The 25,982-nt window shown below is 48.8% G+C and overlaps 1 protein-coding gene across 1 annotated transcript in view; it reads left to right on the forward strand.

The window, feature by feature from the left end:
• Positions 1–24,966, forward strand: part of eno1a (enolase 1a, (alpha)) — a 38,310-nt gene extending 13,344 nt beyond the window's left edge. The window contains exons 3-12 of the mRNA XM_039007801.1: positions 4,829–4,924; positions 7,715–7,773; positions 8,262–8,331; positions 8,586–8,719; positions 11,417–11,639; positions 12,593–12,790; positions 13,367–13,568; positions 23,712–23,820; positions 24,082–24,140; positions 24,392–24,966. Of these exons, the coding sequence (XP_038863729.1) occupies positions 4,829–4,924; positions 7,715–7,773; positions 8,262–8,331; positions 8,586–8,719; positions 11,417–11,639; positions 12,593–12,790; positions 13,367–13,568; positions 23,712–23,820; positions 24,082–24,140; positions 24,392–24,455 (1,214 nt within the window). The 3' untranslated portion in view covers positions 24,456–24,966. The remainder of the gene's footprint in view (positions 1–4,828; positions 4,925–7,714; positions 7,774–8,261; positions 8,332–8,585; positions 8,720–11,416; positions 11,640–12,592; positions 12,791–13,366; positions 13,569–23,711; positions 23,821–24,081; positions 24,141–24,391) is intronic.
• Positions 24,967–25,982: the final 1,016 nt, after the last annotated feature.

Genomic DNA, 25,982 nt, shown 5'->3' on the forward strand with positions numbered 1-25,982 from the left:
ACAGTCCAACTCCAGTACCCCCTAACAGTCCAACTCCAGTACCCCCTAACAGTCCAACTCCAGTACCCCCTAACAGTCCAACTCCAGTACCCCCTAACAGTCCAACTCCAGTACCCCCTAACAGTCCAACTCCAGTACCCCCTAACAGTCCAACTCCAGTACCCCCTAACAGTCCAACTCCAGTACCCCCTAACAGTCCAACTCCAGTACCCCCTAACAGTCCAACTCCAGTACCCCCTAACAGTCCAACTCCAGTACCCCCTAACAGTCCAACCCCTAACAGTCCAACTCCAGTACCCCCTAACAGTCCAACTCCAGTACCCCCTAACAGTCCAACTCCAGTACCCCCTAACAGTCCAACTCCAGTACCCCCTAACAGTCCAACTCCAGTACCCCCTAACAGTCCAACTCCAGTACCCCCTAACAGTCCAACTCCAGTACCCCCTAACAGTCCAACTCCAGTACCCCCTAACAGTCCAACTCCAGTACCCCCTAACAGTCCAACTCCAGTACCCCCTAACAGTCCAACTCCAGTACCCCCTAACAGTCCAACTCCAGTACCCCCTAACAGTCCAACTCCAGTACCCCCTAACAGTCCAACTCCAGTACCCCCTAACAGTCCAACTCCAGTACCCCCTAACAGTCCAACTCCAGTACCCCCTAACAGTCCAACTCCAGTACCCCCTAACAGTCCAACTCCAGTACCCCCTAACAGTCCAACTCCAGTACCCCCTAACAGTCCAACTCCAGTACCCCCTAACAGTCCAACTCCAGTACCCCCTAACAGTCCAACTCCAGTACCCCCTAACAGTCCAACTCCAGTACCCCCTAACAGTCCAACTCCAGTACCCCCTAACAGTCCAACTCCAGTACCCCCTAACAGTCCAACTCCAGTACCCCCTAACAGTCCAACTCCAGTACCCCCTAACAGTCCAACTCCAGTACCCCTAACAGTCCAACTCCAGTACCCCCTAACAGTCCAACTCCAGTACCCCCTAACAGTCCAACTCCAGTACCCCCTAACAGTCCAACTCCAGTACCCCCTAACAGTCCAACTCCAGTACCCCCTAACAGTCCAACTCCAGTACCCCCTAACAGTCCAACTCCAGTACCCCCTAACAGTCCAACTCCAGTACCCCCTAACAGTCCAACTCCAGTACCCCCTAACAGTCCAACTCCAGTACCCCCTAACAGTCCAACTCCAGTACCCCCTAACAGTCCAACTCCAGTACCCCCTAACAGTCCAACTCCAGTACCCCCTAACAGTCCAACTCCAGTACCCCCTAACAGTCCAACTCCAGTACCCCCTAACAGTCCAACTCCAGTACCCCCTAACAGTCCAACTCCAGTACCCCCTAACAGTCCAACTCCAGTACCCCCTAACAGTCCAACTCCAGTACCCCCTAACAGTCCAACTCCAGTACCCCCTAACAGTCCAACTCCAGTACCCCCTAACAGTCCAACTCCAGTACCCCCTAACAGTCCAACTCCAGTACCCCCTAACAGTCCAACTCCAGTACCCCCTAACAGTCCAACTCCAGTACCCCCTAACAGTCCAACTCCAGTACCCCCTAACAGTCCAACTCCAGTACCCCCTAACAGTCCAACTCCAGTACCCCCTAACAGTCCAACTCCAGTACCCCCTAACAGTCCAACTCCAGTACCCCCTAACAGTCCAACTCCAGTACCCCCTAACAGTCCAACTCCAGTACCCCCTAACAGTCCAACTCCAGTACCCCCTAACAGTCCAACTCCAGTACCCCCTAACAGTCCAACTCCAGTACCCCCTAACAGTCCAACTCCAGTACCCCCGAACAGTCCAACTCCAGTACCCCCGAACAGTCCAACTCCAGTACCCCCGAACAGTCCAACTCCAGTACCCCCGAACAGTCCAACTCCAGTACCCCCGAACAGTCCAACTCCAGTACCCCCGAACAGTCCAACTCCAGTACCCCCGACTGTTCACATTTTTGTTGTAGCCCCCAGACAAAAACACCTGATTCTACTTGTCAAGGATTTGATGATTTCGTTGACAAGTAGAATCAGGTGTACTTGTCCATGGCCACAAAAATAAAGATGTACTATTGGTGGTACTCGAGTGCCTAGATCAGAGTTGGGAAACACTGATCTAGGGATTAGGGAATAGGGAATAGGAAATAGGGTGGCATTTGGGATGCACAATTTGTGTTGTCTGCTGCTGTATAAAAAGGGTATTGTTGGAGCAGAAGGGCAACCAGATGTAACGTGTCTCTGATATATAACATAAAGGGGCTTGAATTACTTTCTCTATATCGTCTTTTGTTTCCGTTTCTATTTTCAGATCCAGTAGGAATCCTCTGGGGTGAAAGTGACTTTCACACCCTCTGATTGATGGGTTTTCTAACAACAACAACAACAACAAAAAAAGCCATATTTGGCTATTAGTAGGTAGACAAAGGTATCTAACGGAATGTAGGCCTATGATATAAAAAGATACCTACGAGTTCAAAAGATGAACTTACTGCAGTATTATTCTCGGTTAAAGGGTGAATTCGGCGTTCCAATTCATCCCAAAATGTGTTCGATGGGGTTGAGGTCAGGGCTCTGTGTAGGCCATTCAAGTTCTTCCACACCGATCTCAACAAACCGTTTCTGTATGCTTTGTGCACGGGGGTATTGTTATGCTGGAACAGGAAAGGGCCTTCCCCAAACTGTTGCCATAGATGATTCTGTGCTTTCAACTTTAACATGTCATTGTATGCTGTAGCGTTAAGATTTCCCTTCACTGGAACTAAGGGGCCCGAACCATAAAAAACAGCACCAGACCATTATTCCTCCTCTACCAAACAGTTGGCACTATGCATTGGGGCAGGTAGCGTTCTCCTGGCATCCGCCAAACCCAGATTCGTGCGTCCGTCCATCTGCCAGATAGTGAAGTGTGATTCATCACTCCAGAGAACGCGTTTCCACTGCTCCAGAGTAAATGGCGGAAGCTTTACACCACTCCAGCTGACGCTTGGCAGTGCGCATGGTGATCTTAGGCTTGTGTGCGGCTGCTCGGCCATGGAAACCCATTTCATGAAGCTCCCAACGAACAGTTACTGTGCTGACGTTTCTTCCAGAGGCAGTTTGGAACTCGGTAGTGAGTGTTGCAACCGAGGACAGATATTCTTTACGCGCTTCAGCACCCAACGGTCCTGTCCTGTGAGCTTGTGTGGCCTACCACTTAGCAACTGAGCCGTTGTTGCTCCTAGACATTTCCACTTCACAATAACAGCACTTACTGTTGACCAGGGCAGCTCTAGCAGGGCAGAAATTTAGCAAACTGACTTGTTGGAAGGGTGACATCCTATGACGGTGCCACGTTGAAAGTCATTGAGCTCTTCAGTAATGCCATTCTACTGCCAATGTTTGTCTGTGGAGATTGCATGTGACCAAAATGCAATATGTTGCATGCTTTGTATTGCTGTTTTGATTGTAGTTGACTTGAAAACAAGTCACTAAGACTCAATCAATCAGAGTAGGTTTATTGGGATTTAGTGCTAGGCTATATCAAGCATCCCATGTCTCATTTCCAGATGATTTGGTAATCCTGAATTTATGGCCTAAATCTCTCTGTGTGTCTCCTATGAGCAGTTAGAATCAAATGTGCATATCCACTATCTTTCTTCACATGGTTGAATCCAAAATGTCTGCCCTTGGTGTGTGCCTGAGGCTGAGACAGCAGTCGCATCCTGGAGACATCGTCTGTATCAGTCAATGTGTTAGGAACTGGATCGGTAATGTAGTCTGTATCAGTCAATGTGTTAGGAACTGGATCGGTAATGTAGTCTGGATCAGTCAATGTGTTAGGAACTGGATCGGTAATGTAGTCTGGATCAGTCAATGTGTTAGGAACTGGATCGGTAATGTAGTCTGGATCAGTCAATGTGTTAGGAACTGGATCGGTAATGTAGTCTAGGCCCATATTTACAAAGTGTCTCAGAATTAGAGTGCTGATCTAGGATCAGGTCCCCCCTCTCATTCATTATGGTTTAAAAGACAAAACTGATCCTAGGTCAGCACTATTACTCTGCAACACTTTGTGAATACCGGACCTAGTTTCAGATCAGTTTGTGGATACCGGACCTGGTTTCAGATCAGTTTGTGGATACCGGACCTGGTTTCAGATCAGTTTGTGGTTACCGGACCTGGTTTCAGATCAGTTTGTGGATACCGGACCTGGTTTCAGATCAGTTTGTGGATACCGGACCTGGTTTCAGATCAGTTTGTGGATACCGGACCTGGTTTCAGATCAGTTTGTGGATACCGGACCTGGTTTCAGATCAGTTTGTGGCTACCGGACCTGGTTTCAGATCAGTTTGTGGCTACCGGACATGGTTTCAGATCAGTTTGTGGATACCGGACATGGTTTCAGATCAGTTTGTGGATACCGGACATGGTTTCAGATCAGTTTGTGGCTACCGGACCTGGTTTCAGATCAGTTTGTGGCTACCGGACCTGGTTTCAGATCAGTTTGTGGATACCGGACCTGATTTGGTATTTGGTATTTTATTAGGATCCCCATCAGCTGTTGCAAAAGCAGCAGCTACTCTTCCTGGGGTTCCACACAAAACATGAAACTTAACACAGAATTACATAATACAAAACATCAATAGACAAGAACAGGTCAAGGACAGAACTACATAGTTTGTGATGTTCTACCACATGGTTCACTTCTGTCTTCTTCAGGTTTCATCCTACAGTATGTCAGTAAATAGAGATGAAATAGACTCATTATATCCTCTCTTTCTTCCTCAGATGAAATTGATTAGACTCATTACATCCTCTCTTATTCTGTGTTCTCCAGGTCTGTTCAGGGCTGCAGTCCCCAGCGGTGCCTCTACTGGTATCTATGAAGCTCTGGAGCTCCGTGACAACGATAAGACACGCTACCTGGGCAAAGGTACGCACAACTCCCTCTTCTGTTTGGACTAGCTAGTAACACTCCCTGTTCTGATTGGACTAGCTAGTTACTAGTCATTTACAGTGCATAGTGAAGGTCTACACACCCCTTGCACAGTCTTCACATTTTGCTGCCTTAAAATTAAAACAATTCATATACAGTGCATTTGGAAAGTATTCAGACCCCTTGACTTTTTCTACATTTTGTTACGTTACAACCTTATAAATCGTTTTTTCCCTCATCAATCTACACACAATACCCAATGCCAAAGCAAAAACACATTTTTATACATTTTTGCAAATGTATAAAAATCAGAAATTTCAAATTTACATAAGTATTCTAACTCTTTACTCAGTACATTGTTGAAGCACCTTTGGCAGAGATTACAGCCTTGAGTCTTCTTGGGTATGACACTACAAGCTTGGCACACCTGTATTTGGGGAGTTTCTCTGCAGATCCTCTCAAGCTCTATCAGGTTGGATGGGGAGCGTCGCTGCACAGCTATTTTCAGGTGTCTCCAGAGAAGTTCGATCGGGTTCAAGTCGGGCTCTGGCTGGGCCACTCAAGGACATTCAGAGACTTGTCCTGAAGCCACTCTTGTGTTGTCTTGGTTGTGTGCTTAGGATCGTTGTCCTGTTGGAAGATGAACCTTCACCCCAGTCAGATGTCCTGAGTTCTCTGGAGCAGGTTTTCATCAAGGATCTCGCTGTACTTTTCTCCGTTCATCTTTCCCCCCGAAGGTAACTGGTCTCCCAGTCCCTGCCACTGAAAAACATCCCCACAGCATGATGCTGCCACCACCATGCTTCATCGTAGGGATGGTGACAGGTTTCATCCAGATGTGACGCTTGGTATTCAGGCCAAAGCGTTCAATCTTGGTTTCATCAGACCAGAGAATCTTGTTTCTCATGGTCTGAGAGTCCTTTAGGTGCCTTTTGGCAAACTCCAAGTGGGCTGTTATGTGCCTTTTACTGAGGAGTGGCTTCCATCTGGCCGCTCTCCCATAAAGGCCTGATTGGTGGAGTGCTGCAGAGATGGTTGTCCTTCTGGAAGGTTCTCCCATCTCCACAGAGGAACTCTGGAGCTCTGTCAGAGTGACCATCGGGTTCTTGATCACCTCCCTGACCAAGGCCCTTCACAACCGATTGCTCAGTTTGTCCGGACGGGCAGCTCTAGGAAGAGTCTTGGTGGTTCCAAACTTCTTCCATTTCAGCATGATGGAGGCCACTGTGTTCTTGGGGACCTTCAATGCCGCAGACATTTTTTGGTACCCTACAGACAATTAATTTTACCTCATGGCTTGGTTTTTTGCTCTGACAACTGTGGGACCTTATATAGACATGTGTGTGCCTTTCCAAATCATGTCCAATCACTTGAATTTACCACAGGTGGACTCCAAGTTGTAGAAACATCTCAAGAATAATTATGAGCTTAATTTTCTAGTCTCATAGCAAAGGGTCTGAATACTTATATAAATAAGGTATTTCTGCGTTTTCTTTTTTATAAAGTTGCAAAAAAAATCTAAACTTAATTAAAATGCCTTTATTTGTATGGCATGTTCAATAGAAACGAGGTTTTAAAAACCGACGTGTTTCAGCTGCATGTCCTTCGTCAGGGAGTACAATTTTCTTTTTGATGACCAATTTACCCCTTTTACAAAAGAGCACCTTCTATCTACCAAGATGTACTATTGTGTACCTTAGTAGAGCTTTCCTTCCTCCTCTTTCTACTTGGTAGAATCTTATTCAAAATGGTTTACAGCTGTAATAGCTGCCAAAGGTGCTTCCATCAGGTATTAACACAGGGGTGTGATGACATCAAGACATGTTACTTATTTATTAATTTAGAAATGTTTCTATAACTTTCTTTCACTTTCAAATGTTTCAAATCCCTTTTTAGATAGTATTTTAAGGCAATAAAATGTGAAGACTGTGCTAGGTATGTGTAGACTTTTCACTAGGCTATAGGCACTGTATTTTGAAGGGGACTTTAGCAACATACTAATCTTAGAATGTATCGTTGACATAGCTAGTTTCCAATGTTTGCTTTCATTTCCAATGTCCACGTACTCTAGCCTGGTCCTAGATCTCGTTGTGTTGTATGGCCAGCTCTTGTGGTTGGCGTGGTAATAACCATAGGAGTTGGCAAGACAGCACAGACAGATCTGGGACCAGGCTAGTACACAGCTCACTCTATACCATTTTTCCATTACATTTTTCTTTCTTTCCTTCGTTCTTCATCATTCCTTTCTCTGACGCTTCATCCTTCTCTCCTCCTCTGTCAGGAGTGAAAAGGGCTGTTAAACATATTAATGAGTTCTTGGCCCCAGCTCTGTGTAACCAGGTAAATACACAGTGTGGTGGAGCAACAGGAGTAAGACAGAGATGACACAGAAATGAACTGGTTGATGATGAAAGCATGACTTTCGAGTGGGTTTGCCGTGATTTGACAACTAACTAACCTCTGTGGCAGGCATTCACAGACGATCACAGATTTTCTAAATCGTTATTACGGCCATAAAAATATAATGACTAGAAGGGACATTCTTCCAAGTCAACGTTCCCGGGATGGGTGGACCGGCCGGCGGCCATATTGTCATTCTATTTCTGTGATTACCCCATGATCCCAATAGTAGATCATTCCACTTGATGTTTGTTTAACCAGCCTAGTTGCTGCCACCACAGCAGATAATATTAACGAGATCTTGCTCTGTGATCGTCTAGTAATGCCTGCTGCTCTTGCATGGTCTACTTCTCCCTGGGTCGTGACGCTCTGCTTGTCCCTCTGCAGGTGTCTCAAAAGCTGTTGATCATATCAATAAAACTATTGCACCTGCACTTGTACGGCAGGTAGGAACATTTACTGTTTGACTAACATTCTGCATGTCGTGCTAGTGTCAAGTCAGTGTTGCATAGAATGTACAGTATGACACAGAGCAGCTATTTACAATCCTGACTGAGTACAATGACGTCAGCGTGTAAGAGAAGAAACGTCACTTCAAGTTCCGTTTAGAGTTCTTCTTTACCCCATGGAGTTTGCTAGATACAATACATCCTCTTGGTCTGTTGAACTTATCTGTAAGATGTTATTATTGGTATGTACACAACACTGTACTCACCTCAGTGACCAGAGCTACAGAGGTCTCAGGTAATTTACCTAACCTGGCTAGTAGCACCTCAAGATGCTGTGTGTACTAGTGAACCTAAATGTCCTTCGAGACGGGTGTTTTGAGCTAACCTGTTTGAACTTTGAACTAACCTTTTTGTCTGTTTGTTGTCAGTTCCCTCCCATATCTCTAATGACCGGTGTGTTGTTCTGTGTCTGTCCTGTTGTTCAGAATGTCAACGTCCTGGAGCAGGAGAAGGTTGACAAGCTGATGCTGGACATGGATGGCACAGAGAACAAGTGTAGGTTACTTTCCTTTTGTTGGTATATGGAATTTTAGCATAGAGTTGAGAGTGTACAGTGAAGGCAGTGCATTCCAGTGTAATAGGCTTCAATGCAGGTACAGACATGTCATGTTACCTTCTGTAGTCCCTCTGCAAACAAAAAGAACAGCAGTCAACTTGAATACAGCCCAAATCAACAATTTAGGAAAATGAGGAAAAAAGGCAGAAATTGTTTGTTTTATGGGCTCTTCGTTTTCTGTTCCCCCCCTCAGCTAAGTTTGGTGCCAACGCCATCCTGGGCGTGTCCCTGGCTGTGTGCAAGGCCGGTGCTGCTGAGAAAGGCGTCCCCCTTTATCGTCACATCGCTGACCTCGCTGGCAATCCCAATGTCATCCTCCCCGTCCCCGTAAGTTTATCGTCATCCTCCCAGTCCCATTAATCGTCATCCTCCCAGTCCCATTAATCGTCATCCTCCCAGTCCCATTAATCGTCATCCTCCCAGTCCCATTAATCGTCATCCTCCCAGTCCCATTAATCGTCATCCTCCCAGTCCCATTAATCGTCATCCTCCCAGTCCCATTAATCGTCATCCTCCCAGTCCCATTAATCGTCATCCTCCCAGTCCCATTAATCGTCATCCTCCCAGTCCCATTAATCGTCATCCTCCCAGTCCCATTAATCGTCATCCTCCCAGTCCCATTAATCGTCATCCTCCCAGTCCCATTAATCGTCATCCTCCCAGTCCCATTAATCGTCATCCTCCCAGTCCCATTAATCGTCATCCTCCCAGTCCCATTAATCGTCATCCTCCCAGTCCCATTAATCGTCATCCTCCCAGTCCCATTAATCGTCATCCTCCCAGTCCCATTAATCGTCATCCTCCCAGTCCCATTAATCGTCATCCTCCCAGTCCCATTAACCGTCATCCTCCCAGTCCCATTAACCGTCATCCTCCCAGTCCCATTAACCGTCATCCTCCCAGTCCCATTAACCGTCATCCTCCCAGTCCCATTAACCGTCATCCTCCCAGTCCCATTAACCGTCATCCTCCCAGTCCCATTAACCGTCATCCTCCCAGTCCCATTAACTGTCATCCTCCCAGTCCCATTAACTGTCAACCTCCCAGTCCCATTAAGTTTATCGTCATCCTCCCAGTCCCATTTTGTGTTTACTAATGTGTGAGTCATCTTTATGTGACCAACACTGTGTTATCCTGCTGAGCTAAAGCTGATTTACAGTTGAAGTCAGAAGTTTACGTACACTTAGGTTGGAGTCATTAAAACTCGTTTTTCAACCACTCCACAAATTTCTTGTTAACAAACTATAGTTTTGGCAAGTCGGTTAGGACATCTACTTTGTGCATGACACAATAATTTTTCCAACAATTGTTTACAGACAGATTATTTCACTTATAATTTACTGTATCACAATTCCAGTGGGTCAGAAGTTTACATACACTAATTTGACTGTGCCTTTAAGCTGCTTGGGAAATTCCAGAAAATTATGTCATGGCTTTAGAAGCTCCTGATAGGCTAATTGACATCATTTGAGTCAATTGGAGGTGTACCTGTGGATGTATGTCAAGGTCTACCTTCAAACTCAGTGCGTCCTTGCTTGACATCATGAGAAAATCAAAAGAAATCAGCCAAGACCTCAGAAAAAAGTCTGGTTCATCCTTGGGAGCAATTTCCAAACGCCTGCAAGTACCACGTTCATCTGTACAAACAATAGTACACAAGTATAAACAACATGGGACCACGCAGCCGTCATACCACTCAGGAAGGAGACGCGTTCTGTCTCCTAGAGATGAACGTACTTTGGTGCGAAAAGTGCAAACCAATCCCAGAACAACAGCAAAGGACCTTGTGAAGATGCTGGAGGAAACGGGTACAAAAGTATCTATATCCACAGTAAAACCAGTCCTATATTGACATAACCTGAAAGGCTGCTCAGCAAGGAAGAAGTCACTGCTCCAAAACCGCCAAAAAAAAGCCAGACTACGGTTTGCAACTGCACATGGGGACAAAGATCGTACTTTTTGGAGAAATGTCCTCATCTGATGAAACAAAAATAGAACTGTTTGGCCATAATGACCATCGTTATGTTTGGAGGAAAAAGGGGGATGCTTGCAAGCCGAAGAACATCATCCCAACCGTGAAGCACGGGGGTGGCAGCATCATGTTGTGGGGGTGCTTTGCTGCAGGAGGGGCTGGTGCACTTCACAAAATAGATGGCATCATGAGGCAGGAAAATTATGTGAATATATTGAAGCAACATCTCAAGACATCAGTCAGGAATTTAAAGCTTGGTCTCAAATGGGTCTTCCAAATGGACAATGACCACAAGCATACTTCCAAAGTTGTGGCAAAATGGCGTAAGGACAACAAAGTCAAGGTATTGGAGTGGCCATCACAAAACCCTGACCTCAATCTTATGGAAAATAGGTGGGCAGAACTGAAAAAGCGTGTGCGAGCAAGGTGGCCTACAATCCTGACTCAGTTACACCAGCTCTGTCAGGAGGAATGGGGCAAATTTCACTCAACTTATTGTGGGAAGATTGTGGAAGGCTACCTGAAACGTTTGACCCAAGTTAAACAATTTAAAGGCAATGCTACCAAATACTAATTGAGTGTATGTAATCTTCTGACCCACTGGGAATGTGATGAAAGAAATAAAAGCTAAAATAAATAATTCTCTCAACTATTATTCTGACATTTCACATTCTTAAACTAAAGTAGTGATCCTAACTGACCTAAGACGGGGAATATTTACTTGGATTAAATGTCAGGAATTGTGAAAAACTGAGTTTAAATGTATTTGGCTAAGGTGTATGTAAACTTCCGACTTTAACTGTACGTTAGCTCCCCGAGCTAATGCTTAGACTTTAGCTGAGCTGGATAATACAGTCCAGTGTCGCTGTGGTTCACTGAGCTGCTTACCTCCGATATGTTGGTCTGAAGGTGTAACCCGTCTCGTCTCTCTCAGGCATAGCTCTCCTCCGTTATAATGTACACATTGCTTTGCTCTTTCTTCAGTCGTCTATGAAAACTTTTTCATTCAGTTTGATTTGAAACTTCAGTTCAAACCTCTGTCTCTGTCCAAGGCCTTCAACGTGATCAACGGAGGTTCCCACGCAGGCAACAAGCTGGCCATGCAGGAGTTCATGATCCTCCCTGTAGGAGCCAGCACCTTCAAGGAGGCCATGAGGATCGGAGCCGAGGTCTACCACAACCTGAAGAACGTCATCAAGAAGAAGTACGGTCAGGACGCCACTAACGTGGGAGACGAGGGAGGCTTCGCCCCAAACATCCTGGAGAACAAAGAAGGTGAGAGAGAGGATGAGCGTCAGTCACTTAATCAATCAATCCATTAATCAGTCAGATGTATCGTCCTTTTCTACGGCAACAGTTGTCACATGACCAGCAGTATGGCACCACTGTGGCGTCAACTACAGTTGGATAATCAGCTGTGATACTACTTCCTTACACTTCTGCGCCTTAGCTGAGAGGGAATGTCCACTGAGTTTAACATTCCTAGAACCCTCTAGTACTTCACCTAAGACTCCTTCGCCTCCTCTCCCCCATCTTCCCCTCGGTGTGGCGCTTTCTATTCATTGCCTAGGAATGCTACTCCGGAGGCGACAGATGATTTTTCTAAATGAAGGCCTCAATCCAATACTGAATAATGTACAGACTGGGCAGCCACTGTAGTAGCTCTGTTCGACTCAGTGTAGCTCAGTGAATTTCAATCAGCACATGTGAGTGGAGTTGAGCGGTTGGAAATCCCACTCATACGCTCCGCTCCGGTGCATACGCTCCGCTCCGGTGCATACGCTCCGCTCCGGTGCATACGCTCCGCTCCGGTCCATACGCTCCGCTCCGCTCCATGTCTTTCCTAACGCTCTGCTAAAAAAAAACGTTTCCACACTCACTTTTTTTTATTACTCCCGCTCCAAATTTGCTCCATTCATTAAAATCACAGTTTAACCAACACCCATCTATTTTTGTGACTAAATGGACCTACCAATTGGTTTAAGTATTGAAACCAAACCATATGGATTTGAATGAAAAGTTTTTGAATAAATATGGAAAGGTGAATTTAAGAAGCGAACATCATTTCAAATAGGCTACATGTCATATTAAACAGCATATGAACACTCGATATAGGTCAGGAGTTAGACAGGGAGCCTAAGAATGAATGAATAAATATATAAAGCCCAACAAATCTCATTATTTATCGTGAGGGAATCTTAACTCTAATTTATCTATGTTCCTCTCAGCTCTGGAGCTGCTGAAGGAAGCCATTAGCAAAGCCGGCTACACCGACAAGATTGTGATCGGCATGGACGTGGCCGCCTCCGAGTTCTACAAGGACGGGAAATACGACCTGGACTTCAAGTCACCTGACGACTCCAGCCGTTACATCACCCCAGACCAGCTGGGAGACCTCTACAAGAGCTTCGTCAAGGATTATCCAGGTGGGTGGTGATGCATCCTAAATTCCACACTATTCCCTATATAGTGCACTACTTTAGACCAGAGCCCTATTCCCTATATAGTGCACTACTTTTGACCATGGCCACCATCACCAAGGGGGATAGGTTGCCTGGGGTCGGCAGTACCACGACCTCTAGATGAAGGATTACCCAGGTCTGCTACTGAGAGAAACACTGATCCTCATTATACTGTTAAGACTCCGGTCACAGTCCCAAATGGCAGACTATTCCCTATAGGGCACACTACTACCCATAGGGCTCTGGTTAATAGTAGTGCACTATCTAGGGAATAGGGTGCCATTTCTGTTAGGCTAAGTGACTGACTTTCGCCCCCTGAAAGAGGCCAGAGCCTCTGTTTATCTTTAACGTACTGTAATACTTCTCTAGCTAGAGTTATCCCTGATGTATGGGAACCGAAGGTAAATCCGTTGAACAACAAATGTCTAATTGCAGTCAATTAGGCTTTAAAGTTGCTTACCACTTCTCTCCCCAGTAGTGTCCTCAACGACGTGCTCTAACAACTAACCCATTACAACCATCCTCCTCTGTCTTCTACAGTGGTGTCCATTGAGGATCCCTTCGACCAGGATGACTGGGCGGCATGGTCCAAGTTCACGGCGGAGACCAGCATTCAGGTGGTGGGTGACGATCTGACCGTCACCAATCCCAAGCGCATCGCCAAGGGTGTGGCCGACAAGGCCTGCAACTGCCTGCTGCTCAAGGTCAACCAGATCGGCTCCGTCACAGAGTCCCTGCAGGCGTAAGTACTGGTCCACACACAGGCGGCCAATTCATATTTAGTGAGCGACACCAACTGGCTCTGTACCACTGGCATCCATTTTGACTTGCTCAGGGAAACAGCAGGCAGTCCAAGTGTTTTTTTTTCACACAGAATAGAATGTAGTGTACTACCAGATATAATGAAAAAATGCACAAGATACAAGGGGAACTAAGGTGATGTATTATCTTCCTTGACTCCAGGCCTAGTTTTCTTAGGTAGACATTTTACAATACCTTGAATAAAATGAGTGAAACCATACTACAGTAGCTGTATGTAGGAACTAGCTAATGAACCTGTAGTGGTGATAGTGGTAGTAGTGGTGATAGTGGTAGTAGTAGTGGTGATAGTGGTAGTAGTAGTGGTGATAGTGGTAGTAGTAGTGGTGATAGTGGTAGTAGTAGTGGTGATAGCGGTGGTGGTGGTGGTAGTAGCGGTGGTGGTGGTAGTGGTGGTAGTAGTAGTGGTAGTGGTAGTAGTGGCGGTAGTGGTAGTAGTAGTGGCGATAGTGGTAGTAGTAGTGGCGATAGTGGTGGTGGTGGTAGTAGCGGTAGTGGTGGTAGTGGTAGTAGTAGTGGTAGTGGTGGTGGTAGGGGTGGTGGTAGTAGTGGTAGTAGTAGTGGTAGTGGTAGTAGTGGTAGTGGGGGTGGTAGTGGGGGTGGTAGTAGTGGTGGTGGTAGTGGTAGTAGTAGTAGTGGTGGTAGTAGTAGTGGTAGTGGGGGTGGTAGTAGTGGTAGGGGTAGTGGTAGTGGGGGTGGTAGTGGGGGTGGTAGTAGTAGTAGGGGTGGTAGTAGGGGTAGTAGTGGTGGTAGTGGTAGTGGGGGTGGTAGTGGTAGTGGGGGTAGTGGTAGTGGGGGTGGTAGTAGTGGTAGTGGGGGTGGTAGTAGTAGTAGTGGGGGTAGTAGTAGTGGGGGTAGTAGTAGTGGGGGTAGTAGTGGTGGTGGGGGTGGTAGTAGTAGTAGTGGTGGTAGGGGTAGTGGTAGTAGTGGTGGTAGTGGTAGTAGTATTAATGGGGGTGGTAGTAGTAGTAGTATTAATGGGGGTGGTAGTAGTAGTAGTAGTAGTAGGGGTAGTGGGGGTGGTAGTAGTGGTAGTGGGGGTAGTAGTAGTAGTAGTGGGGGTAGTAGTGGTGGTGGGGGTGGTAGTAGTGGTAGGGGTAGTGGTAGTGGGGGGGGGGGTAGTGGTAGTGGGGGTGGTAGTAGTAGTAGTGGTGGTAGGGGTAGTAGTGGTAGGGGTAGTGGTAGTGGGGGTGGTAGTGGTAGGAGTAGTAGTGGAGGGGTAGTAGTAGTAGTGGAGGGGTAGTGGTAGTAGTAGTAGTGGTGGTAGTGGGGGTGGTAGTAGTGGTAGTGGGGGTAGTAGTAGTAGTAGTGGGGGTAGTAGTGGTGGTGGGGGTGGTAGTAGTGGTAGGGGTAGTGGTAGTGGGGGGGGGGGGGTAGTGGTAGTGGGGGTGGTAGTAGTAGTAGTGGTGGTAGGGGTAGTAGTGGTAGGGGTAGTGGTAGTGGGGGTGGTAGTGGTAGGAGTAGTAGTGGTAGGGGTAGTAGTGGTAGTGGGGGTGGTAGTAGTAGTAGTGGTGGTAGGGGTAGTAGTGGTAGTGGGGGTGGTAGTGGTAGGGGTAGTGGTAGTGGTAGTAGTGGTGGTAGTGGGGGTGGTAGTAGTGGTAGTGGGGGTAGTAGTAGTAGTGGGGGTGGTGGTGGGGGTAGTAGTGGTGGTGGGGGTGGTAGTAGTGGTAGGGGGGTAGTGGTAGTAGTAGGGGTGGTAGTAGTAGTAGTGGTGGTAGGGGTAGTAGTGGTAGGGGTAGTGGGGGTGGTAGTGGTAGGAGTAGTAGTGGTAGGGGTAGTAGTGGTAGTGGGGGTGGTAGTAGTAGTAGTGGTGGTAGGGGTAGTAGTGGTAGTGGGGGTGGTAGTGGTAGGGGTAGTGGTAGTGGTAGTAGTGGTGGTAGTGGGGGTGGTAGTAGTGGTAGTGGGGGTAGTAGTAGTGGTAGTGGGGGTAGTAGTAGTAGTAGTGGGGGTAGTAGTGGTGGTGGGGGTGGTAGTAGTGGTAGGGGTAGTGGTAGTGGGGGGGGGTAGTGGTAGTGGGGGTGGTAGTAGTAGTAGTGGTGGTAGGGGTAGTAGTGGTAGGGGTAGTGGGGGTGGTAGTGATAGGAGTAGTAGTGGTAGGGGTAGTAGTGGTAGTGGGGGTGGTAGTAGTAGTAGTGGTGGTAGGGGTAGTAGTGGTAGTAGTGGTAGTGGGGGTGGTAGTGGTAGTGGTAGTAGTGGTAGTGGTAGTAGTGGTAGTGGTAGTGGTAGTAGTGGGGGTGGTAGTAGTGGTAGTGGTAGTAGGGGTAGTGGTAGTAGTGGTAGTGGTAGTAGGGGTAGTGGTAGTGGTAGTAGGGGTAGTGGTAGTAGGGGTAGTGGTAGTGGTAGTAGGGGTAGTAGTGGTAGTAGGGGTGGTAGTAGGGGTGGTAGTGGTAGTAGGGGTAGTGGTAGTAGTGGTAGGGGTAGTGGTGGTAGTAGTGGTAGTGGTAGTAGTGGTAGTAGGGGTAGTGGTAGTAGTGGTAGGGGTAGTGGTGGTAGTAGTGGTAGTAGTAGTGGTAGTGGTAGTAGTGGTAGTGGTAGTAGGAGTAGTGGTAGTAGGGGTAGTGGTAGTGGTAGTAGGGGTAGTAGTGGTAGTAGGGGTAGTGGTAGTGGTAGTAGGGGTAGTGGTAGTAGTGGTAGTAGGGGTAGTGGTAGTAGGGGTAGTGGTAGTAGGGGTAGTGGTAGTAGTGGTAGGGGTAGTGGTGGTAGTAGTGGTAGGGGTAGTGGTGGTAGTGGTAGTGGTAGGGGTAGTGGTAGTAGGGGTAGGGGTGGTAGTGGTGGTGGTGGTGGTGGTAGTAGTAGTGGTAGGGGTAGTAGTGGTAGGGGTAGTAGTGGTAGGGGTAGTGGGGGTGGTAGTGGGGGTGGTAGTGGTAGTAGTAGGGGTAGTGGTAGTGGTAGTGGTGGTGGTAGTGGGGGTGGTAGTAGTAGTGGTAGGGGTAGTAGTGGTAGGGGTAGTAGTGGTAGTGGGGTTGGTAGTAGTAGTGGTAGGGGTAGTGGTGGGGGTGGTAGTGGTGGTAGTGGTAGTAGTGGTAGTGGTAGTGGTGGTGGTGGTGGTGGTGGTGGTAGTGGGGGTGGTAGTAGTAGTGGTAGGGGTAGTAGTGGTAGGGGTAGTAGTGGTAGTAGTGGTAGGGGTAGTGGGGGTGGTAGTGGGGGTGGTAGTGGTAGTAGTAGTGGTAGTGGTAGTGGTGGTGGTAGTGGGGGTGGTGGTAGTAGTGGTAGGGGTAGTAGTGGTAGGGGTAGTAGTGGTAGTGGGGTTGGTAGTAGTAGTGGTAGGGGTAGTGGGGGTGGTAGTAGTAGTGGGGGTGGTAGTGGTGGTAGTGGTAGTAGTGGTGGTGGTAGTGGTAGTGGTGGTAGTAGTGGGGGTGGTAGTAGTAGTGGTAGTGGGGTTGGTAGTAGTAGTGGTAGGGGTAGTGGGGGTGGTAGTGGTAGGGGTAGTGGGGGTGGTAGTGGGGGTGGTAGTGGGGGTGGTAGTGGCGGTGGTGGTGGTGGTGGTGGTGGTAGTGGTGGTAGTGGTAGTGGTAGTGGTGGTAGTAGTGGGGGTGGTAGTAGTAGTGGTAGGGGTAGTAGTGGTAGGGGTAGTAGTGGTAGGGGTAGTAGGGGTGATGGTAGTAGTGGTAGGGGTAGTAGGGGTGGTGGTAGTAGTGGTAGGGGTAGTAGGGGTGGTGGTAGTAGTGGTAGGGGTAGTAGTGGTAGGGGTAGTAGTGGTGATGGTAGTAGTGGTAGGGGTAGTAGGGGTGATGGTAGTAGTGGTAGGGGTAGTAGGGGTGGTAGTGGGGGTGGTAGTGGTAGTAGTAGTGGTAGGGGTAGTAGTGGTGGTAGTGGGGGTGGTAGTAGTAGTGGTAGGGGTAGTAGTGGTAGTGGTAGTAGTGGTAGGGGTAGTGGGGGTGGTAGTGGTAGTAGTGGTGGTAGTGGGGGTGGTAGTGGTAGTGGGGGTGGTGGTAGTGGTGGGGGTGGTAGTGGGGGTGGTAGTGGTAGTAGTAGTGGTAGTGGTAGTGGTGGTGGTAGTGGGGGTGGTAGTAGTAGTGGTAGGGGTAGTAGTGGTAGTGGGGTTGGTAGTAGTAGTGGTAGGGGTAGTGGGGGTGGTAGTAGTAGTAGTGGTAGGGGTAGTGGGGGTGGTAGTAGTAGTGGTAGGGGTAGTGGGGGTGGTAGTGGTGGTAGTAGTGGTAGTAGTGGTAGTGGTAGGGGTAGTGGTAGTGGTAGTGGTGGTGGTAGTAGGGGTGATGGTAGTAGTGGTAGGGGTAGTAGTGGTAGGGGTAGTAGTGGTGGTAGTGGGGGTGGTAGTAGTAGTGGTAGGGGTAGTGGGGGTGGTAGTGGTGGTAGTAGTGGTGGTAGGGGTAGTGGGGGTGGTAGTGGTGGTAGGGGTAGTGGGGGTGGTAGTGGTGGTAGTAGTGGTGGTAGTGGGGGTGGTAGTAGTAGTGGTCGGGGTGGTAGTGGTGGTAGTGGGGGTGGTAGTAGTGGGGGTGGTAGTAGTAGTAGTGGTAGTGGTAGTGGTGGTAGTAGTGGTAGGGGTAGTGGTAGTGGTGGTAGTGGGGGTGGTAGTAGTGGTAGTGGGGGTAGTAGTAGTGGTGGTGGGGGTGGTAGTAGTGGTAGGGGTAGTGGTAGTGGGGGGGGGGTAGTGGTAGTGGGGGTGGTAGTAGTAGTAGTGGTGGTAGGGGTAGTAGTGGTAGGGGTAGTAGTGGTAGGGGTAGTGGTAGTGGTAGGGGTAGTAGTGGTAGGGGTAGTAGTGGTAGTGGGGGTGGTAGTAGTAGTAGTGGTGGTAGGGGTGGTAGTGGGGGTGGTAGTGGTAGTAGTGGTAGTGGTAGTAGGGGTAGTGGTAGTAGGGGTAGTGGTAGTAGGGGTAGTGGTAGTAGGGGTAGTGGTAGTAGGGGTAGTGGTAGTGGTAGTAGTAGTGGTAGTGGTAGTGGTAGTGGGGGTGGTAGTGGTAGGAGTAGTAGTGGTAGGGGTAGTAGTGGTAGTGGGGGTGGTAGTAGTAGTAGTGGTGGTAGTGGTAGTAGTGGTAGTAGTGGTAGTGGTAGTAGTGGTAGTGGTAGTAGGGGTAGTGGTAGTAGGGGTAGTAGGGGTAGTGGTAGTAGGGGTAGTGGTAGTGGTAGTAGGGGTAGTGGTAGTGGTAGTAGTAGTGGTAGGGGTAGTGGTAGTAGGGGTAGTGGTAGTAGGGGTAGTGGTAGTAGTGGTAGTGGTAGTAGGGGTAGTGGTAGTGGTAGTAGGGGTAGTGGTAGTGGTAGTAGGGGTAGGGGTAGTGGTAGTAGGGGTAGTGGTAGTGGTAGTAGGGGTAGTGGTAGTGGTAGTAGTAGGGGTAGTGGTAGTGGTAGTAGTAGTGGTAGGGGTAGTGGTAGTAGGGGTAGTGGTAGTAGGGGTAGTGGTAGTAGTGGTAGTGGTAGTAGGGGTAGTGGTAGTGGTAGTAGGGGTAGTGGTAGTAGTAGTGGTAGGGGTAGTGGTAGTAGGGGTAGTGGTAGTAGTGGTAGGGGTAGTGGGGGTAGTGGTAGTAGTGGTAGGGGTAGTGGTAGTAGTGGTAATAGTAGTGGTGGTAGTGGTAGGGGTAGTGGTAGTAGTAGTAGTAGTAGTAGTAGTAGTGGTAGGGGTAGTGGGGGTGGTAGTGGTGGTAGTGGGGGTGGTAGTAGTAGTGGTAGGGGTAGTGGGGGTGGTAGTGGTGGTAGTAGTGGTGGTAGTGGGGGTGGTAGTGGGGGTGGTAGTGGTAGGGGTAGTAGTGGTAGGGGTAGTAGTGGTGATGGTAGTAGTGGGGGTGGTAGTAGTAGTGGTAGGGGTAGTAGTGGTAGGGGTAGTAGTGGTAGTGGTAGTAGTGGTAGGGGTAGTAGGGGTGGTGGTAGTAGTGGTAGGGGTAGTAGGGGTGGTGGTAGTAGTGGTAGGGGTAGTAGTGGTGGTAGTAGTGGTAGGGGTAGTAGGGGTGATGGTAGTAGGGGTGATGGTAGTAGTGGTAGGGGTAGTAGTGGTAGGGGTAGTAGGGGTGGTAGTGGTAGTAGTGGTGGTAGTGGGGGTGGTAGTGGTAGAGGGGGGGGGGGTAGTAGTGGGGGTGGTAGTGGGGGTGGTAGTGGTAGTAGTAGTGGTAGTGGTAGTGGTGGTGGTAGTGGGGGTGGTAGTAGTAGTGGTAGGGGTAGTAGTGGTAGTGGGGTTGGTAGTAGTAGTGGTAGGGGTAGTGGGGATGGTAGTAGTGGTAGGGGTAGTAGGGGTGATGGTAGTAGTGGTAGGGGTAGTAGGGGTGATGGTAGTAGTGGTGGTAGTAGTGGTGATGGTAGTAGTGGTAGGGGTAGTAGTGGTGGTGGTAGTAGGGGTGATGGTAGTAGTGGTAGGGGTAGTAGTGGTAGGGGTAGTAGTGGTGGTAGTAGGGGTGATGGTAGTAGTGGTAGGGGTAGTAGGGGTGGTAGTGGTGGTAGTAGTGGTGGTAGGGGTAGTGGGGGTGGTAGTGGTGGTGGGGGTGGTAGTGGTGGTAGTAGTGGTGGTAGTGGGGGTGGTAGTAGTAGTGGTCGGGGTGGTAGTGGTGGTAGTAGTGGTGGTAGTAGTGGTGGTAGTGGGGGTGGTAGTAGTGGGGGTGGTAGTAGTAGTAGTGGTAGTGGTAGTGGTGGTAGTAGTGGTAGGGGTAGTGGTAGTGGTGGTAGTGGGGGTGGTAGTAGTGGTAGTGGGGGTAGTAGTAGTAGTAGTGGGGGTAGTAGTGGTGGTGGGGGTGGTAGTAGTGGTAGGGGTAGTGGTAGTGGGGGGGGGGGGGTAGTGGTAGTGGGGGTGGTAGTAGTAGTAGTGGTGGTAGGGGTAGTAGTGGTAGGGGTAGTAGTGGTAGGGGTAGTGGTAGTGGTAGGAGTAGTAGTGGTAGGGGTAGTAGTGGTAGTGGGGGTGGTAGGGGTGGTAGTGGGGGTGGTAGTGGTAGTAGTGGTAGTGGTAGTAGGGGTAGTGGTAGTAGGGGTAGTGGTAGTAGGGGTAGTGGTAGTGGTAGTAGGGGTAGTGGTAGTGGTAGTGGTAGTAGTAGTGGTAGTGGTAGGGGTAGTGGTAGTAGGGGTAGTGGTAGTGGTAGTGGGGGTGGTAGTGGTAGGAGTAGTAGTGGTAGGGGTAGTAGTGGTAGTGGGGGTGGTAGTAGTAGTAGTGGTGGTAGGGGTAGTGGTAGTAGTGGTAGTGGTAGTAGTGGTAGTAGGGGTAGTGGTAGTAGGGGCAGTAGGGGTAGTGGTAGTAGGGGTAGTGGTAGTGGTAGTAGGGGTAGTGGTAGTGGTAGTAGTAGTGGTAGGGGTAGTGGTAGTAGGGGTAGTGGTAGTAGGGGTAGTGGTAGTAGTGGTAGTGGTAGTAGGGGTAGTGGTAGTAGGGGTAGGGGTAGTGGTAGTGGTAGTAGGGGTAGTGGTAGTGGTAGTAGGGGTAGTGGTAGTGGTAGTAGTAGTGGTAGGGGTAGTGGGGGTAGTGGTAGTAGGGGTAGTAGTGGTAGTGGTAGTAGTGGTAGTGGTAGTAGGGGTAGTGGTAGGGGTAGTGGTAGTAGGGGTAGTGGTAGTAGTGGTAGGGGTAGTGGGGGTAGTGGTAGTAGTGGTAGGGGTAGTGGTAGTAGTGGTAATAGTAGTGGTGGTAGTGGTAGGGGTAGTGGTAGTAGTAGTAGTAGTAGTAGTAGTGGTAGGGGTAGTGGGGGTGGTAGTGGTGGTAGTGGGGGTGGTAGTAGTAGTGGTAGGGGTAGTGGGGGTGGTAGTGGTGGTAGTAGTGGTGGTAGTGGGGGTGGTAGTAGTGGTGGTAGTGGGGGTGGTAGTGGTAGGGGTAGTAGTGGTAGGGGTAGTAGTGGTAGTGGGGGTGGTAGTAGTAGTGGTAGGGGTAGTGGTGGTAGTGGGGGTGGTAGTAGTAGTGGTAGTGGTAGTGGTAGTGGTGGTAGTAGTGGGGGTAGTAGTGGTAGGGGTAGTAGGGGTGATGGTAGTAGTGGTAGGGGTAGTAGTGGTAGGGGTAGTAGTGGTGATGGTAGTAGTGGTAGGGGTAGTAGTGGTGGTAGTAGGGGTAGTGGTAGTGGTGGTGGTAGTGGTAGGGGTAGTGGGGGTGGTAGTGGGGGTGGTAGTAGTAGTGGTAGGGGTAGTAGTGGTAGTGGGGGTGGTAGTAGTAGTGGTAGTGGTAGTAGTAGTGGTGGTAGTGGTGGGGGTGGTAGTGGTAGTGGTGGTGGGGGTGGTAGTGGTAGTGGTAGTGGTGGTGGTAGTGGGGGTGGTAGTAGTAGTGGTAGGGGTAGTAGTGGTAGGGGTAGTAGTGGTAGTGGGGGTGGTAGTAGTAGTGGTAGGGGTAGTGGGGGTGGTGGTAGTAGTGGTAGGGGTAGTGGTGGTAGTGGGGGTGGTAGTAGTAGTGGTAGTGGTGGTAGTAGTGGGGGTGGTAGTGGTAGTGGTAGTGGTGGTGGTAGTGGGGGTGGTAGTAGTAGTGGTAGGGGTAGTAGTGGTAGGGGTAGTAGTGGTAGTGGGGGTGGTAGTAGTAGTGGTAGGGGTAGTGGTGGTGGTAGTAGGGGTAGTGGTAGTGGTGGTGGTAGTGGTAGGGGTAGTGGGGGTGGTAGTGGGGGTGGTAGTAGTAGTGGTAGGGGTAGTAGTGGTAGTGGGGGTGGTAGTAGTAGTGGTAGTGGTAGTAGTAGTGGTGGTAGTAGTGGGGGTGGTAGTGGTAGTGGTAGTGGTGGTGGTAGTGGGGGTGGTAGTAGTAGTGGTAGTGGTGGTGGTAGTGGGGGTGGTAGTAGTAGTGGTAGGGGTAGTAGTGGTAGGGGTAGTAGTGGTAGTGGGGGTGGTAGTAGTAGTGGTAGGGGTAGTGGGGGTGGTAGTGGTGGTAGTAGTGGTAGTGGTAGTGGTAGTGGTGGTGGTAGTAGGGGTAGTGGTAGTGGTGGTGGTAGTGGTAGGGGTAGTGGTAGTGGTAGTGGGGGTGGTAGTGGGGGTGGTAGTAGTAGTGGTAGGGGTAGTGGTGGTAGTGGGGGTGGTAGTAGTAGTGGTAGTGGTAGTAGTAGTGGTGGTAGTAGTGGGGGTGGTAGTGGTAGTGGTAGTGGTGGTGGTAGTGGGGGTGGTAGTAGTAGTGGTAGGGGTAGTAGTGGTAGGGGTAGTAGTGGTAGTGGGGGTGGTAGTAGTAGTGGTAGGGGTAGTGGGGGTGGTAGTGGTGGTAGTGGTGGTAGTAGTGGTAGGGGTAGTGGTAGTGGTAGTGGGGGTGGTAGTAGTAGTGGTAGGGGTAGTAGTGGTGGTGGTAGGGGTAGTGGGGGTGGTAGTGGTGGTAGTAGTGGTGGTAGGGGTAGTGGGGGTGGTAGTGGTGGTAGGGGTAGTGGGGGTGGTAGTGGTGGTAGTAGTGGTGGTAGTGGGGGTGGTAGTAGTAGTGGTAGGGGTGGTAGTGGTGGTAGTAGTGGTAGTGGTAGTAGTGGTAGTGGTGGTAGTAGTGGTAGGGGTAGTGGTAGTGGTAGTGGGGGTGGTAGTAGTAGTGGTAGGGGTAGTAGTGGGGGTGGTAGTGGTGGTAGTAGTGGTGGTAGGGGTAGTGGGGGTGGTAGTGGTGGTAGGGGTAGTGGGGGTGGTAGTGGTGGTAGTAGTGGTGGTAGTGGGGGTGGTAGTAGTAGTGGGGGTGGTAGTGGTGGTAGTAGTGGTGGTAGTGGGGGTGGTAGTAGTGGTGGTAGTGGGGGTGGTAGTAGTAGTGGTAGGGGTAGTAGTAGTGGTAGTAGTGGGGGTGGTAGTGGTAGTAGTGGTGGTAGTGGGGGTGGTAGTAGTAGTGGTAGTAGTGGTAGTGGGGGTGGTGGTAGTGGGGGTGGTAGTGGTAGGGGGGGTGGTAGTAGTAGTGGTAGTAGTGGTAGTAGGGGTAGTAGTAGTGGTAGTAGGGGTAGTAGTAGTGGTAGTAGGGGTAGTAGTAGTGGTAGTGGGGGTGGTAGTAGTAGTGGTGGTAGTGGGGGTGGTAGTAGTAGTGGGGGTGGTAGTAGTAGTGGGGGTGGTAGTAGTAGTGGCAGTAGTAGGGGTAGTGGTGGTAGTTGTAGTAGGGGTGGTAGTAGTAGTGGCAGTAGTAGCTCTAGCAGCAGTAGTTGTTGTTGTTTATTAATCCCAAGAAGGGAATTTGATTCATCATCACAAGCATCTTTATACAAAGACAGACATTGATCCTGTTTCCTGTGTAGCTGCAAGATGGCCCAGACAAACGGCTGGGGAGTGATGGTCAGCCATCGCTCTGGAGAGACAGAGGACACCTTCATTGCTGACCTGGTTGTCGGTCTCTGCACCGGACAGGTAGGCTTCACCTCTTTTTCAGATCAATACGTAGATATTACTACTGGTGTGGCCTGGAAACCACAATGTTGTTGGCTCAAACCTCTACAGATAGACATTTGTTCTGTCCTTTAGTGATATTCTACATGTTATTACATTCAATGCAACTGCCAAAGTTGTTCAGCGTCAGTTTTGCCCTGAGCTACAGTGAGTGTACTGATAACTTGGTATGCTGTGTTCCAGTGAACTTCAGTAATTGATATGCTGTGTTTCCTTCTCCAGATCAAGACTGGTGCTCCGTGCAGGTCTGAGCGTCTGGCTAAGTACAACCAGCTGCTCAGGTGAGCTCCGTTTTAAAAAAAACTCTTAACTCAGCTGTATAAAATGCTGTCGCTAGGATATCTACCATGTCATATGTTCTTCATTAGATATATCATATGACTTAAACGAGCTAGACTTGGCCCAAATATCACTTGTCTAAATGTACAAATATCAAGGATAATACTAGGCTGTTTTATGACTTCCTCTTTTAGCCGTTATAACGGTTCAAGTGTTGAAACCTCAAACTGACTGACTTCCTTCCCTTCCATAGGATTGAGGAGGAGCTTGGAGACAAGGCTGTTTTCGCTGGCAAAAACTTCAGGCACCCAATCTAAGGAGATCTTCTATCCTTGGGCCTTCTTGATTTCATCCTGCATACATACAGTAACCCCCCCCCTTCCCCACACACACACAAAAGCCACGCTAGGTCGCTCGCCCTGCCCTGTCCAGAGGAGGGGAAGATGGAACGGCAATGAAACCTAAGGTCCAAGCTGTGTAAACCCTCATCTAACTCTCACTGCAGTACACCAACCCATCCTCTATGTTTTGGCTCCTCAATAGTGTCGGTCCTTTGTTTGTGTCGGTGTGTAACATTGTCGTGTGAAGACGAGAGGTTTTTTGTTTTGGCTTCTTGTGAGTTGTAGTGATTCTTGGTTGTCTCCTATGACTACTACTATTCTAGCGGAGAGCTACTTTTAAGTTTACCACTGTGCTGTTATTGAGCAGGACAGAGTATTGTATGTGCAATGTGTTGCCTCTGAAGAGATGTTCCTGGTGTTGCTACTGTAAACGTTGGCGGAATTACAAGAAATAAACAATCTCCTTTGAAACGGTGAAGAGATGTCATTCGGTGTCCCTGTGTGCTTTCTTGTCACAAGAAAATGTATCTAACTATTTTATACTGGCAATCCTGACCCACATTTTATTAGCCTTGTAATCACCAGGCTGATTACCGTTGTAGACAAACAGAATCGCATGACTTCTGGATGATTGTACAAGGTTCATGTTTAATATCCTTTTGCAATGATTATTTACAAACTTTAGTGACGTGTCATGGATGAAGTCTTGAGACCTGCAGTTGAAGTCGGAAGTTTACATACACTTAGGTTGTATTGATTAAAACTCGTTTTTAAAACACTCCACAAATGTCTTGTTGGCAAACATTAGTTTTGGCAAGTCGGTGAGGACATCTACTTTGTGCATGACACAAGCAATTTTTCCAACAGTTGTTTACAGACAGATTATTTCACTTATAATTCACTGTATCACAATTCCAGTGAGTCAGAAGTTTACATACACTAAGTTGACTGTGCCTTTAAACAGCTTGGAAAACTCCAGAAACTGATGTCAGGGCTTTAGAAGCTTCTGATAGGCTAATTTACATCATTTGAATCAATTGGAGGTGTACCTGTGGATGTATTTCAAGGTCTACCTTCAAACTCAGTGCCTCCTTGCTTGACATCATGAGAAAATCAAAAGAAATCAGCCAAGACCTCAGGAAAAAAGTCTGGTTCATCCTTGGGAGCAATTTCCAAACGCCTGCAGGTACCACGTTCATCTGTACAAACAATAGTACGCAAGTATAAACAACATGGGACCACGCAGCCGTCATACCACTCAGGAAGGAGACGCATTCTGTCTCCTAGAGATGAACGTACTTTGGTGCGAAAAGTCCAAATCAATCCCAGAACGACAGCAAAGGACCTTGTGAAGATGCTGGAGGAAACAGGTACTAAAGTATTTATATCCACAGTAAAACGAGTCCTATATCGACATAACCTGAAAGGCCGCTCAGCAAGGAAGAAGCCACTGCTCCAAAACCGCTATAAATAACCTAGACTACGGTTTGCAACTGCACATGG

The sequence above is a fragment of the Salvelinus namaycush genome, chromosome 14 (genome assembly GCF_016432855.1).
Source record: "Salvelinus namaycush isolate Seneca chromosome 14, SaNama_1.0, whole genome shotgun sequence".
NCBI lineage: Eukaryota > Metazoa > Chordata > Actinopteri > Salmoniformes > Salmonidae > Salvelinus > Salvelinus namaycush.